Source organism: Piliocolobus tephrosceles, chromosome 3 (assembly GCF_002776525.5).
Source record: "Piliocolobus tephrosceles isolate RC106 chromosome 3, ASM277652v3, whole genome shotgun sequence".
Classification (NCBI taxonomy): Eukaryota; Metazoa; Chordata; class Mammalia; order Primates; family Cercopithecidae; genus Piliocolobus; species Piliocolobus tephrosceles.
In genome coordinates, this window is record NC_045436.1 from 147025193 (window position 1) to 147041657 (window position 16465).

Genomic DNA, 16465 nt, shown 5'->3' on the forward strand with positions numbered 1-16465 from the left:
GAATGATTTGGCAGATATAAGCTGATAGTTTCATTCTTTACAAGACTGGTTTTCCTAATTTCCTATATTTTGATTTCCTAATCAATTGCTTCTGGGCTGATTCTGCTTGCTGTGATTTGTATAAACTTCTCATTTCAAGCTTTTTACACTGTTTACATCTGTGTTGCCCAAACTTGACAATGTCCTTCAGAGCTACCTTTATCTCTTTTTCTGTCTCCAAATCCAGGAAAACGTCACAAATGATTAGATATTTTATTATCTAGATAAAATATCTAGTCAACAATTTTATTTTAAAGTATTTCAAAATACAAAAGTTATCAAAAAGCTGAATATTTACAATTATGTCATAGGTTACTATTAACAGTGCAGAGGATAGAGTGTGTAAGACTTTGAAGAGGAAATATACAAAGTACAATAAACAGCAAGGTTACACGTCGTCATTTTGCCACTGTACAGAAGGGGGAAGTGCCGACCTGGAGTGGTCACTGTTGGTTCATTTCTCTGTATCCAGAAAGGACCGTCTCTTAAATCCACTAGGGGAGGAAACAGCCTCCTGTGGAAAATGCTGTCTTCTCAGGAGCATTGTATCTAGAAAGGACAAACAGAACACATGCCTCTAGAAGCGTTTCCAATAATGGCTAGCATTTAGTAATAAAGCCAAACATATTAAAAAGAATTTTTTTTTGCCCGTTTCTAGAATGTGGAACAGGAAACATTCAAGTTGGAAATCTCTAGCCTGTAATCTGCATCAAGTTTCGGTACTAGCCTTGCCAACTGACTCAAATTGTGTGGGCAAGCTCTTGAGCCTTTGTAATGAAGTAAGGATGCTGATAACAGCCACCTCACTGGGAAGAACGAATGCCAAGTGCTCAGAAATTAATTTGTAGGAAAAATTTTCCTGAAATTAAATAGTTATATTTGTTTAAAAGCCAGTGAACAACAGCTTCAACCAGTATTCACTGTATAAGGATGCTTACAGTGACTGTGTGTGTGTGTGTCTTTTTTTTTTTTTCCTAGGAGATGGGGTCTTGTTACATTGCCCAGGCTGGATTACTGTGGCTCTTCATAGGCATGATCATAGTCTCCTAGAGCCCTGAACTCCTGGGCTCAAGTGATCCTCACGCCTCAGCCTCCTGAGTAGCTGGGACTAGGAGCACAGGCTCTGTGCCTGGCTATAGGACAGTGCACAATCATAACTCAGTGAAGACATATCTGCAAGGAGCTATGATGTACCATGGTCTGGTTCCTTGAAGTTTTCTGTAAAGCATGATCTAATGCCGTGATAGTGTGTGGAGAGGTTCTGTGGACGTTTTTTAAAAATACAAGGTTCCACTTGCAGTTTAATCTTCCCATAGATAACAGTTAGAAACTTGTGACAAAATCTGAATTTTTTTTTGTCTTTAGAAGGCCAGGAATGGTCGCTCACACCTGTAATCCCAACACTTTGGGAGGCTGAGGTGAGAGGATCACTTGAGTCCAGGAGTTCAAGACCAGCCTGGGCAACATAGTGAGACCCCATCTCTTAAAAAAAAAAAAAAAGGTGGCACGTGCCTGTAGTCCTAACTACCTGGAAGGCTGAGGCAGGAAGGTCATTTGAGCCCAGGAGTTTGAGGCTGCAGTGAACAATTATTGTGGCCCTGCACCCCAGCCCAGGCAACAGAGGGAGACCCCGTCTCAAAAAAAAAAAAAATTAGAAGGTCAGTGAGCTAGAATATAGATCAAAACTACCCAATATGAACAAAGAAAAAAGAGGAAAGAGCTTTAGTGACTTTAGATATCAAGTAGTCACAGATATTACTGGAGTTCCAGAATGACAAGATGGAAAGGGATAGAGAAAGTATTTGAAGAAATAATGGCTCAAAATGTCCCAATTGAGGAAAAAATATATAGATTCAAGAATTCTAGGAAATCCTAAGTTAAAAAAATTTAAAAACCACATCCAGGCAAGTATAGTCAAAATTCTGGAAACCAAAAATAAAGAATGCCTTGAATGTAGCCACAAAGAAACCAGTAAACTCAAGGGAACAATGAAGTTTGATATTGGAGACAATCGTGAAAGTGCTTTAAGGAAACTCAGAATTGCATATCAAGCTAAAATATCCTCAAAAATGAAGGAAAATAAAGACAGAGAAGAAGTCACCAGCAAACCTGTACATGTGAGAAATGTCAAAGGAAGTACTTCAGGCTGAAAGGAAATAATACCATATGGAAACTTGGATTCAGGCAAGAATAACATGGAAATTATAAATGTGGGTAAATGTAAAGCTACATTGTATTTTTTTCTTTATAATTTCCTTTAAAAAGACACAACTAAAGAAAAATTCTATCATTGTATTACAGGATTTAGAATGTGTACATATGTATATTTGTGTGTGTGTGTGTGTGTATATATATATAATAGGATATTAATCAAGTACAAAATTTTGCAAAGACATAGGTAAAAAGTCAATAGAAGAATCAAATGAAATACGAAAAAATATTTAGTCAAATAGAAGGCAAGACAAGAGGAACTGAACAAAAAGTGGATAGGACAAATAAAAAACAAGTAACAAAATTGTAGACCTAAATTCAGCCTTATGATAACACTCGAAAAAAAAGAATCACAACAGAGGAAAACTGCAGACCAGTATCCCTCATGAACACAGACACAATATTCTCAATATATTAGCAAAATAATCCAGCATTAGGATAATACATCATGATCAAGTGAGTTTATCTCCAGAATGAAAGTTGGCTTTCACACTTGAAAATCAATATAACTTACCATATAAATGGATTAAAGGGGAAAAGCCATATCATCTCAATTGATAGAAAAAAAGCATTTGACAAAATCTGTCACCTAGTAAAACTAGAAAGAAACTTCCACAATTTGTTAGGAGACTCTGAAAAACCTTACATCACGATAGTGAAATACTAAATGCCTTCCTCCAACACTGAGAACAAGACAAGGATGTTGACTCTACTATTATACAACATTGTAGAGGAGGTCCTAGCCAGTGCATATAAGAAGAAAAATAAAACTTATAAAGATTGGAAAGATGAGTAAATTTTTTGTTTATTTGTAAATGACTACACAGAAAATCTGAAGGATTCTACAGTACAACTACTAGACATAAGTCAATTTAGAAAGGTTACAGGATGCAAGGTCAATATATAAAAATTAACTGCACTTTCCTATGTAAACAATTAGGAAATGAAAAAAAATAAATTTCATTTAGTATTAAAATCTCCCCAAATTATTATAAATAAATTTAACGAAAGACTTCTTTATTCAAAACTGCAAAATAGACCGGGCACGGTGGCTCACACCTGTAATCCCAGCACTTTAGGAGGCTGAGGCGGGTGGATCACCTGAGGTCAGGAGTTCCAGACCAGCCTGGCCAACGTGGTGAAACCCCGTCTCTACTAAAAATACAAAAATTAGCTGGACATGGTGGTGGGCGCCTGTAATCCTAGCTACTCAAGGGGCTGAGGCAGGAGAATGGCTTGAACCTGGGAGGCAGAGGTTGCAGTGAGCCGAGATTGCACCATTGCACTCTGGCCTGGGTGACAAGAGTTGAAACTCCATCTCAAAAACAAACAAAAAACCCTGCAAAATAGTGATAAGTAATTGAAAAAGATCTAAATAAATGTAGAGATATACCATATTCACAGACTGGCAGACTGTTGTTAAAGATGTCAGTTCTCAAAATGATCTACAGAATCAATGTAACTGTTGTAATAGGCAGAATTCTAGGATGGTCCCTAAATTTCCCATACCCAGTGATACTTGTTCCGTGTAATACCTTCCTCTTGAGTATGGGCAGGGCTTGTGATATGACGTGTATATGACCTAATATATAACCATATTAGGTTTAATTATATGATAGAGATGAAGGAATTTTGCAGATGTAGTTAAGGTCCCAATCAATGGACTCTGAATTAATCAAAAGAGAGTTTGTCGTGGGCTTCACTAATCAGGTGAACCCTTTATAATAGGGTCCAGACTTTCCCTGAAGGGAGAGATTGTAAATATGAGAGATGATCTTACACTGGACTTGAAGCAGTTTCATGTTGTGGGGAGGGTCACATGTCAGGAAACTGCCTGTAGGAGCTAAGGGCTTCAGTCCTCTGACCATAAAGATCAGAATCTTCCCCCACCGTCCCCAAAGAAAACAAAACCCAACAGACTAGAAAAAGACTTCAGATAAGATTGCAGCTCCAACCAACACTATGATTATAGCGTTGTGAGACCCTGAAGAGAACACTCAGCTAAGCCATACCTAGACTACTGACCCATAACCATAGAAATTGTGAGATAATAAATGTGTGTTGTTTTAAGATGCTAAATTTGTGATAATTTGTTATATAGCAACAAATTTAATACAAGTCCCAATCATAATTTGAGCAGGTTTCTAAAACAGAATTTGAGAAACTGATTTTAAAATTGTCTACAAAGATAAAAAGAATAACAGCCAAAACAATCTTGAAAAAAAAAAAATGACAAATTGGAGGATCCACAATACCTGACTTTAAGAGATTCTATAAAGCCACAGTAATCAAAATAGTGTAGTATTAAAATAAGGGAGAAGCACGTCAATGCCAAAGAAGAGAGGGTCCAGAAATAGGCCCACATTTTATATCTATTTGAGGGGAAGAAAATCCAACCCTTCCTCACACTGGAAATAAAAATTATTTCAAGATAAATTGCAGATCTAGAGCTTCTAGAAGAAAACAGGAAAATGTTTCTGACTTGTTAGTAGGCAATATATATATATATATAAACACACATATATATTTAGGACAAAGAAGGCAACAACCATAACATTTCAAATTTAAAAATTAATGAATTATAATTCATCAAAATCAAAACCTGCTCATCAAAAGACACCACTCAGAAAAATAAATGGGAAGCCACAGCATGTGATATTTGCAAAATATATGTGACAAAGAATACATACATAAAAAACTTACAACAATAATCCACTGGACTGACAATAATCCAGTGTCAATGAGGAAAATTTGTCTTTTTGGCAAATTCTGCCAGGTCAGCTGGATATCTACATGCAAAAGAAGGAAGCTGGATCCCTATCTCACACCAGACACAAAAACTAAGTGGATCAAAGACCTACATGTAAGAGTAATAACTACAAAACTCCTAGAAGGAAACAGGTGCAAATCTTCATGACCCTGGAGCAGGCACTGTTTTCATTTAGAGATGGGGTCTTGCTATGTTGCCTAGGCTGGTCTTGAACTCCTGGACTCAAGCAATCCTGACTCAGCCTCCTGAGTAGCTGGGATAACAGGTGCATGCCACTGTGCCCAGTTTACACAATAGTTGATTGGCTGGTTAGTTTTTTGAGACAAAGGGGCTCGCTCAGTCTGTTGCCCAGGCTGGAGTACAGTGGCTTGATCATAGCTCACTTCAGCCTCAGCCTCCTGGGCTCAAGTGATCTCCTGCCTCAGCCTCCCAAGCAACGGGACTACAGGTGTATGCCACCATACCTGGCTAATTATTTTATTTTATTTTTGTAGGGACACTGTCTCACTATGTTGCCCAGGCTGGTCTCGAACTTCTGAGCTCAAGTGATCCTACCACTCTGGCCTCCCACAGCACTGGGATTATAAGCATGAGCCACTGTGCCCAGCCTGGCAATGGTTTTTGATACAATACCAAAAGCATAAGCAACCACAGGGCGGGGGGGAACCAAACAGATAAATTGGACTTCATCAAAATAAAATACTTGTGCATGAAACAATGCTATCAGAGTCGAGCATGGTGGCTCATGCCTGTAGTCCCAGCACTTTGGGAGGCCGGAGTTGGATTGTTTGAGCCCAGGAGTTCGAGACCAACCTGCGCAATGTGGCAAGACCCTGCCTCTATTAAAAAACAAAAAGGATCGGCCGGGCACGGTGGCTCAAGCCTGTAATCCCAGCACTTTGGGAGGCCGAGACGGGTGGATCACGAGGTCAGGAGATCGAGACCATCCTGGCTAACATGGTGAAACCCCGTCTCTACTAAAAAAATTCAAAAAACTAGCCGGGCGAGGTGGCAGGCGCCTGTAGTCCCATCTATTCGAGAGGCTGAGGCAGGAGAATGGCGTAAACCCAGGAGGCGGAGCTTGCAGTGAGCTGAGATGCGGCCACTGCACTCCAGCCTGGGCGACAGAGCGAGACTCCGTCTCAAAAAAAAAAAAAAAAAAAAAAAGGATCAAGAAAGGGGAAAAAAAAAACCCACAAGAAAATACTTCCAAATCATATATATGATACAGAACTTGTATCTAGAACATATAAAGAACTCTTAGAACTGAACAATAAAAAGACAAACACCCAGCTGGGTGCAGTGGCTCATGCCTGTAATCCCAGCACTTTGGGAGGTTGAGGCTGGCAAATCACATGAAGTCAGGAGTTTGAGACCAGCCTGGCCAACATGGTGAAACCTACCCGTCTCTACTAAAAATACAAAAGTTAGCCAAGCGTGGTGGCACATGCCTGTAGTCCTAGCTACTCAGGGGCTGAGAGGCATGAGAATCACCAGAATCTGGGAGGCGGAGGTTGCAGTGAGCCGAGATCATGCCACTGCACTCTAGCCTGGGCAACAGAGCAAGACTCTGTCTAAAAAAAAAAAAAAAAAAAAAAGGGCAGACAACAGCTGTTGGCAGGGATGTGGAGCAGAGAGACGAACGCTTGTGTGCAGCTGGTGGGAATGTAAGAGGGTGCAATTGCTGTGGAAAACATTTTGGAGCGGTCAGGGAAGGGCAAGAAGGCCGGTGGGGCTGCAACATGTGAGTAATCAGACCTGAGGCAGGAGGAGGAGGTTGGGCCTGTTCATGGGCAGCCTTGGAGGCTCTTTGTTTTTGCAGGTGCAATCAAAAGCCAGGAGAACCATGAACCAGATATACTGGAGATAGCCTGAAAGCCCTTGCTCATGGGGGCTAAGGGTGAGAGGAATCTAGATAACATGTAGGGTTTCTGTCCTGTCCAACTGGTTGGATGGAGCTGCCGCTTCCTCAGGAAGGGAAAACAGAGAGGTTGTGGGGGGAATCTCGACTCCTGTTTAACCAGGCTAAGTGTGAGATGCCGTGTCAGAGGTGAATTACTTTCACTTCTCCTTTTGGTAAAAGAATATCCTGAGTTTTGGCAGGGCTTTTGGCTTCTCAATTAAAGACTACATTTCCCTGTCTTCCTCTGCAGTATGTGTGGCCACGAGTAAGTGCTTCCAATGGAATGAAGTAGAAGGAATATGTGCAGCTTCCATGTGACAAAAATGGGACTTGGAAAGAAAAAGAAATGGAGGTTATTTCCAAATCTCTGGAAGCCAACATTTTTACAATATATTCTCCTGAATTATATCACAGACCCTAAAAAACAAAAACAAAAACAAAACAAAACAAAAAACCTTTTATTAGCTGACTCTAGTTTTAATGGCATGATTAAAAAGACCTCTGTGAGATTTGAAAAAATCTGGTCTAGTAGGAATGATGCTGCTTGGCCAAATAACCTTTGTATGGAGACAATAATGCTTGCGTTTTAGCATTAAAAAAAAAACACATCAAAAGGTGGTTGTCAGATTGTTCAAATCTGGCAAGTTCCATGATGCACTAAAAGGAGTTGATACCGACACACAGTAAAAAGCTGCATGCGACCAGGCGCGGTGGCTCAAGCCTGTAATCCCAGCACTTTGGGAGGCCGAGACAGGTGGATCACAAGGTCAGGAGATTGAGACCATCCTGGCTAACATGGTGAAACCCCATCTCTACTAAAAAATATTGAAAAACTAGCCGGGCGAGGTGGTGGGTGCCTGTAGTCCCAGTTACTTGGGAGGCTGAGGCAGGAGAATGGCATAAACCCAGGAGGCGGAGCTTTCAGTGAGCCGAGATCTGGCCACTACACTCCAGCCTGGGAGACAGAGTGAGACTCCGTCTCAAAAAAAAAAAAAAAAGCTGCATACACACTGTGGACCCTTGCGCCCAGAAGGCACATGGGTGCTCTGCCACTCACCTGCACATGCCGCTCACAGTTCCTCCTCCGTTCGCAGGTACTGGGTACAGTCTGAAATCTTTTTCAGTTGAGCAGCATTTAATCTTTCTGAACACATAGGACATGTGCTTTCAGTGTTTAGCATGCTGATTAGGGGAGGGAAAGACAGAGTAAATTAAATATATAACATTCCTTTAGCTTTGGGTTACTCTAATGAGAAAGACAACTACTTTCTGTCTACACCTCCTAATACATGTCCACCATGCAATTTGAGAATCAGAACTATTCAGTCTCATGCAAGATCCTCTTTAAGGATAATATTCTCAAAGACAATTTGAGTCTTTAGAGATCCTTAGGAACACAAATAAACAGAAGGATGCTTCAGAACAAAAGAAGTAGAATGAAAGGCCTGTGTCTGGACAAATCTGTGAGACTGGGTGACATGATGCACACTTACATCTTCAATTCTGAGTACAGAGCAGGGAAGTCACAATGTGGACACACTGTCCAGTCATCTTTCAACATGTGTCGACCCTGGAAACAGTATGTTTAAGAGTTAAATTCATCTTTGTTTTAAAAACTCCCACCGTTATTCAAGTTTTTTTTTTTTTTTTTTTGAGACGGAATCTTGCTTTGTTGACCAGGCTGGAGTGCAGTGGTGCAATCTCAGCTCACTGCAACCTCCACCTCCTGGATTCAAGCGATTCTTCTGCCTCAGACTCCCAAGCAGCTGGGACTACAGGCGCATGCCACCACGCCCAGCTAATTTTCGTGTTTTTAGTAGAGATGGGGTTTTACCATGTTGGCCAGGCTGGTCTTGAACTCTTGACCTCAAGTGATTCACCCGCCTCGGCCTCCCAAAGTGTTAGGATTACAGGTGTGAGCCACTGCGCCCTGCCTGTTATTCAATTATAATAATTGAACTCCAGTTATAAGTCAGACCTCTAAATTATAAAATCATTGCTATTTCACACAGGTGGGTAACAGATGACATTAAAAGGACTAAAGCTAGGTTTTTGCTTATCAGATTCATGTATAAAGGAAGAATAATCTTCAATTTTGTGATATCATTACCTGAATTTAGTTTTCTTTAAAATAAAGCTTAAATTAGTCCAGTGAATTACAAATAAACTGATATGTTAAAGTTCTCTGACACTAGGTCTCAATATTATAATAATAAAAACTACTGCTTATTAAGTGCTGCAGCCTGCCAGGATGCCACCAAGGCTTCACATGTTAGCTCATCAGTCTGTGGTTGGTGTTGCTGCAGAGGATTGAGCCTGGGACAGTCTGATCCCCGAGTCTGCGCTATTCAGCCCTGCAATGATAGTGCCTCCACTATTATTATTTGCTTTGAATACCACCTTTAACTGTATTGACCACGAAATAAAATGCCAGATGTTGCAGGAAATTTGAGGGATAAGATTATTTTAAAAGTGAAGAAAATATTGACATATTCAAATGGGTTACAAATATATATGCAAAGAAAGGGAAATTACTATAAAGGAACTCACTGTTGCAATGCAATATGGGATACTGTTTTTACATCCAGGACAGAGGAGTTCACACTCTGGGAGAAGAAATTTGCAGAATGGACATGGAGTCGTGGCCTCTTCTATCTCAGATGTATCGGGTCTCCTGTGAGGAAGAATCATGTCAATTAAAAATATCGTTTTATTCATGTACCGGGGATGGCAAAGAGAAAGCACATTTGGAAAACCAGGGACACGTGACACACCTACTTCATAGTCAGACTCTGGGCTTAGAGAGATAGTTACAAGCTCACAGTAGCCCTTGATCCACTCCAGGGAGGAGGAAGAGTACTTAGGATTGGTTAGGTTCTAGGGTGTTACATGGGCCACCTTTGGGAACCGGAGTTCATAGCACATTCAACGGCAGAAAGCACGGGGTAGGTCTTGTGGTCTTCTCTCTTCCTGTGCTACTGGAGTGGTGAGCTTGGTATTTCTCCTCTGTCTCTCTCTTTTGTGTAACAGAAGTGGTAAAAGTTATACCAGTACTGTCCAATAGAACTGTCTGTGACAATGGAAATGTTCGGATTCTGTGCTGTCTAATATGGTAGCCATGAGCCACATTTGAACACTTGAAATACGGGTAGTGTGAAGAATTAAGTTTTAACTTTTATTCCATTTTAATTAAATTTAAATAGCCACATATGGCTAGCAGATACCATATTGGACCACATAGCTATAAACATTTGTGCATGGGGAGAGAATGACTAGCATCTCCTCCCAGCCAGAGCCTCAGCTAGTGTGATTCTATGCTGCGGGGGTAAATATGATCTTGCATTTTCTAGTTACCTTCTCCCCATCCCATTCTCCATGCTAGCAGGTATTTTGGGTCAGAGTGATTTGGTCTGAAGCTACTTAGGCTTAAAAAAAGGAGTATTCCACGTACTCCTATCCACCTTAGAGCTCTCTGCCATGAGGGTGGCTCCCAAGTCCAGCTACCAATGAAGTGTCATTTGCTTCCATTTGTCATTACCAATCCTAGTCATCTCCCTGGGCTAAGGTCTGGGTCAAGACTCAGGGACCTGGGTCTCATCATAATGTAATGAACAGGAACCCCAAATGTCATCACTCCTCTGAATAAGTGGTTGTTTAGAATTACTCCATGACTGCAATGACTTTTTTCTTTTCCAAATGCAAGGGCTACTTTTTCCTAGTTTTCCTTTAGAAAAAGCAGGCTACTGACGTTTCTGAAGCGGGGATATGCCTAAGGGCTTTTGGGGCTGCATAGGATTTGGAAATGGGGTCTCTGCTGGCAGTGGGCCCTGTGAGTAGGAAGTTCCCACAGAGAATGCCCACGATGTTCTATCCCTCTTTGGCAGACGTAGTTCGCTGCTTCTCTCCATCTCCTTGCCAGCAGAACTTTGTTTCCACTTAGCAGCCTTAAGTGCTGTGAGGCAGAGTACTGGCCACGGAGGTGAAAACTGAAGGTCCTGAGGATGGTGCCTTCCTGAGCAAAAAGGAGAAGATCCCTTTGACTTCTCATTTCCCTACTTCTTCCTGCCTGGAATGAAGACATGGTGTCTGGGGGTGTGGCAGATGTCTTGCCACCATGAGGAGGAAACCTCTATGCTATGGATGGCAAAGCTGGAAGACAGGAGGATCTGGGTCTGGTGGCATCAAGGCACAGTGAAACCAGCCCTGGACTGCGATGCCTTGTGTATGAGTCAAATAAATACTGACTTGGTCAAGCTGCTGTTAGGTTTTCTGCTGCTTGGAGCTGAATACAATCCTAATTGCTATGCTCGCCTTTTTTTTTTGACATGGAGTCTTACTCTGTTGCCCAGGCTGGAGTGCAATGGCACAATCTCGGCTCACTGCAACTTCCGCCTCCAAGGTTCAAGCGATTCTCCTGCCCCAGCCTCCTGAGTAGCTGGGACTACAGGTGTGCGCTACCAGGCCCAGCCAATTTTTGTATTTTTAGTAGAGATGGGGTTTCATCATATTGGCCAGGCTGGTCTTGAACTCCTGACCTCAAGTGACTTGTCCACCTCAGCCTCCCAAAGTGTTGGGATTATAGGCGTGAGCCACTGCACCTGGCCCCCCGCTGTTTTCTTATCGAACCTGCACATTGGCAGCTACATTTTGGGAAATACCTTTGAGAAATGTGATTAGATAGCAGAAATAGCTGTCTCTGCCTACCTGACCATTCCCTCGATCTTCTTTTTGTATTTGGCATCTATTTTGCTGCGGTATTCAGGCCTCATCAACATAGCTGCGAAGCTGAAAGCAGAGTTCTTCAGGCCTGCCCTGTGACACTCAATCACAGTTGACGTCAGGATTGGTACAATGTCTGCAAGAGAAAATGGGAGAGCAGTAAGGGCACAGTGTCTCCTGTCCTCAGTGATACAGGCGGGACTCCACCCTGGTTCTGTAGGAAAACAGGGTCATAGCCTCTGAACTTTGCTTTTTCTGCAAAGAACCAGATATGATCTGTTTAATGAGGAAAGTACGTAGCCGTGGGGTCAGGCTAACTGCCCATCAATTGCTTTTCCTTTGATTACACCATGTCTGCCTTGTAACGCTGGGACCTGCATCCTTTGAGGCAACACTACCATGAGTTTCCTTTCACACCTCTTAGATATATTTTTTTGCATCTGACAGGACTGCTGATAAAAGTATTAGGGGGATTAATGACTTTAGGCACTAATCTCTCTGCAGGGATCAAATTCTTTCTTCAGGACAGATACCCAGAATTACTGGCTCAAAAACAGGACCTTTTAAAAAATACTCTTACCACAAATTGCCATACTGCTTTCTGGAAATGCCATACCAATCTCCATTCCCTCCAGCAGTCATGAGAGTGCTTGTCCTATCCAACACTTTGCCCGCATGGTAGACTTTCATGTAACGACGACGACAAAAATACACTTAGAGAATATGGGTTGGCCAGTTATGACCCATGGACCAAATCCAGCCCTCTGACTTTTTATATGGCCCATGAGCAAAGAATGATTTTTACATTTTTAAATGGTTGAAAAAACATCAAAAGAAAAATATTTTTGTGACATGTTAAAAGTGTATGTGGTTAACATTTGTGTCCAAAAATAAATCTCTACTGAAACACAGTCATGCCCATTCGTTTATGTATTATTCATGAGAACATGGCAGAGTTGAGCAGCTGTGACAGAGACCATATGTCTCACGAAGTCTAAAATATTTTACATCTGGCCCTTTACAGAAAAAGTTTGCTGATCCCTGTCGTGACAGGATTTAATTATTTCAGAATGCTATCATGACATGGCTTTTAGAATAGCGGGGCCTTTTCAGAGGCAACATCCTACTGTGCTTGTGAACAGAGAGTCAGACTATTATTAGCTGCCAATGTGATCTTGGGCAACTGTTGTTTCTTTTCTTTTGTCCCAGTTTGTGCAGAAAAGTACTTGTGTGTGCAGGCCTGAGACTGTCATCCTTGGAAAGGCTTGAACAGCTAACCCTTGGCTCGCATCTGAAACATAGATTTGGAGACGGTTCCCACCATTTCCAGAACTAATGAGTGGCTCACTGTGCCTAAAATCTTTGTACAAACAATGTGGTTTATGCTGAACACCTGCTCTCTGGGAGCCTGGAAAACTGGGTACATGCCAGGCAGGGGGTGCCTACATGACCACACCCCAACAAAACTCCTGGCTGCTGAGTCTCTAATGAGCTTCTTGGCACTCTACATTTTGCCATGTTGTACAAGTCAGTCTTGGAGGAGTTACTGAACTTGCGTCCTGTGTGTTCCACTGGAAAGGGACTCTTAGAGGTCCGTGCCTGCACCTGCTCGCCTTTGCGCGAATCCTTCTGCTCATTTTGCCTCAGATCCTTTTGCTGTGGTAAATCTCAGCTTTGGTACTATCATGTGTTGACTCTTGTAAATCCTCCCAGTGAAGAATCATCAAACCTGGGAGTGGTCTTGGGGCCCTGACATGCCACTTCATGGAGCTGCTGTGAGAATTAAACGAGTTAGTGACAAGGGGAGCCTGCACAAGGGGTGCCGTGCCAGCGTGGGGCATGGGGCGTGCGGCCTGGGGAGCCTGCACAAGGGGTGCTGTGCCAGTGTGGGGCATGGGGCATGCGGCGTGGTTAGTGGTACTTACGTGATGGAAATTTGCTGATGTTGTTGGCCACCCGAATAAGCATGCGAGCCCCTTTCATGTGATCTCCATTTTTAACATGAATCTGAAACAAATGACGTATTTTACTCTTCTCATAGTCATTATTTATCCCCAATTCATGCTTTGTTCCCCTAAATAACTCCTTGATTATGGCCCAGGGTCACTGTGGGATCCTTGTAGACTTTCCTGGCTGATGCCACTGGAGATCCCTCCCTTTTTTCTCTTCAACAGCTGCTGCCTGGCTTCATGGCCTCACCTGCCTCACCTACTCTATGCTCTGCTTTTGACTTTGCCCTAGACCACTTGATATGGGTTCAAATCCCCAGTCTATCTCTTACTGGCCATTCTTGGGGGACCAACTTCACCAAGTTGTGGTAAGACCTGAAAGCTGAGTGAGTCAGGAATCAGGCAGAAAGAAAGAGAATGATCTGCTAAAGGAAAGGGGCCCTCTCTGTGCTAAGAGGGCAATGATGGGCGGAAGGCCTGAGACTAGGCAAGGACCAGCAGGGTCAGTGACACATTGAGGGGTGCATTTAGGATGGGGTGAGCCTCGAGAGTCAGCAGGGGCTAGGCCATGAAGCCACTGCAGTCATCCAAGGGTGATAAGGAGGCCAAAAAGTGGGGCGGTGGGGAGGAGGGAAGCAGACAGATGAGGGGTCAGGGCTGCTGATACTTGGTGAGAATGTGCAGGGTGAGTGTGAAATGACGCCAACGCTTGGGGCCAGAGAAAAAGAAAAGGATGAGAGAAGAACCCCTGTGGCTTATGGTGCTAGAAAGCTCTGTTGCAGGAGGGCCTCTTACAGGAATTCCAATTTTTGCCCCACATCTTCCACCAATGTGTTTCCCCTCCCCCACTGCACTCCCCAAGGCTCCATTTTGCCAGATTCTGTGCTCCCAGGACATTGATATCACCACTCATGTCTGCAGCTGAGAAAGACTCTCCTCCTTCCAACCCCCTTCTTTATGGAAGAAGGGTCCTCCTGACTCTCTGAAGGGAAAAGTACTCTTGGAGGTTGCAAGTTATAACTTCAGATGCATTTCCCTTAGAATCAGCATTATAGACCTGTACAGTCTCATGTGGTAGTCATTAGTCATGTATGGCTACTTACATTTAAAAATTAAAATCATATGCAATTAAAAATGTAGTTTATCAGCTGTACTAGCTGTATTTTAAGTGCTCCATAGCCAGGTTATTTAAAAATTAAAATCATATACAATTAAAAATGTAGTTTATCAGCTGTACTAGCTGTATTTTAAGTGCTCCATAGCCAGGTTAGTGGCTACCATATTGAGAAGTACAGATATAGAATAGTTCTATCACTGTAGAAAGTTCTACTGGCCAGTGCTGATATAGACAATAATTAGGATATAAATCATTCATAACATGACTGCTCTTGTGGACAGGTCAGAGAACCAATTTAGCATTAATATGGAAAGATGTACTGTGACATAAATGAACATTTGAAAAAAAATGTCAGTTGGATCTGCCTGTATCTTTACAGAGATATGTATATATATATAAATGTACACATGAATATATGTGACATTTATGTAAGTTGTATTGTGTCTTTTTCTAGAGTTGAGGTCTTGCTCTGTTGCCCAGGCTAGAGTTCCATGGTGTGACTATAGCTCAGTGCAGCCTCAAACTCCTGGGCTTAAATGATTCTCCTCAAAGTACTGTGATTATATGTCCTCCCAAAGTTCTGGGATTACATGTGTGAGCCACCATGCCCAGCCTCATTTATGTAAATCATACATACAAGTACTTGAAGTTTGCAGGATCTATTTTTGTTTGTATTGATAATTACTGATTTTAAAACAATATACACAACTAAACATAATCCCAATTTGGTAAAAAAACATGCATTTATAGAAGTACAAAGAATATATACAACACAGTGTTAACAATTGTTATATCTGGACGGTGGACTTAAAGGATGAATTTTTAAAAAATTATTTTTGATGTTCTTTACACTTCCTTAGTGAATATGTATTATTTTTATATTTGGATGAAAACTAAACAATATTTAAAAAAACAATGGAATTTTATGAAATCCACTAACAGAATAAATAAATTAACAAGTTTTGGATAAACAAAGATGTTTTAAGTAAATCTATTTTTCTGGCACAGGTAATACATTTATATGTTTCAAAATCAAAACAATATAAGAAAGCTGGGCATGGTGGTTCACATCTGTAATCCTAGCACTTTGGGAGGTCAGGAGTTTGAAACCAGCTTGGCCAACATGGTGAAACCCCATCTCTACTAAAAATACAAAAAAATTAGCTGGGTGTGGTGGTGTGTGCCTGTAATCCCAGCTACTCGGGAGGCTGAGGCAGGAGAATTGCTTGAACCTGAGAGGCAGAGGTTGCAGTGAGCCAAGACCGTGCCACTGCCTGGGCGACAGAGCAAGACTCCACCTCAAAAACAAAACAAAACAACACACCACACTATAAGAAGATGCACATGGGGAAGCCTGGTCCCCCTCGTCTCCCTGTCCCCACACTGGAGTTGGTGCTGTGCCTCCTGCCCCTTGCCTCATTCCACACAAGGCAGCATATTGTAGAAGTGTTCTGTATCTTGTTTTGTTACTTAACAATACAGAGATCTAGGCAACCGCTCTAATCCAATGGAGAATGCCTGGAGAAAATCTCAATGGGGGACAAACACCTGGAAGGTTATGTCCCAAGTCACTCCATGGGCCTCACCTTCACTAGTATATAGCTGTGCAGAATCATGAGGTTGGTGGCCATCTCGGAGGGAATTCTGATCTTCTGGGATTTCAGTTCTGCGTACATACTGAAAAGAACATCGTGTGCATTCCGGTAGTTGCCTTGAAAAAAGGTGGTAAAACTACATTACTGCAAAGGGTGAAATCT

At 42.0% G+C, this 16465-nt stretch overlaps 1 protein-coding gene across 2 annotated transcripts in view; it reads right to left on the reverse strand.

Annotated features, from left to right (window-relative positions):
• Positions 1 to 271: 271 nt before the first annotated feature.
• Positions 272 to 16465, reverse strand: part of WDR19 (WD repeat domain 19) — a 93771-nt gene continuing 77577 nt past the window's right edge. The window contains exons 31-37 of one of the 2 annotated variants that reach the window (XM_026455803.1): positions 16295 to 16419; positions 13568 to 13649; positions 11628 to 11778; positions 9474 to 9597; positions 8417 to 8493; positions 7981 to 8105; positions 272 to 588 (exon numbers count right to left, since the gene is read on the reverse strand). In XM_026455803.1, coding sequence (XP_026311588.1) covers positions 7994 to 8105; positions 8417 to 8493; positions 9474 to 9597; positions 11628 to 11778; positions 13568 to 13649; positions 16295 to 16419 — 671 coding nt within the window. In that variant the 3' untranslated portion in view covers positions 272 to 588; positions 7981 to 7993. Of the gene's footprint in view, positions 589 to 7980; positions 8106 to 8416; positions 8494 to 9473; positions 9598 to 11627; positions 11779 to 13567; positions 13650 to 16294; positions 16420 to 16465 lie in introns of those variants that run through there. The other variant, XR_003309719.1, reaches the window with a different exon arrangement.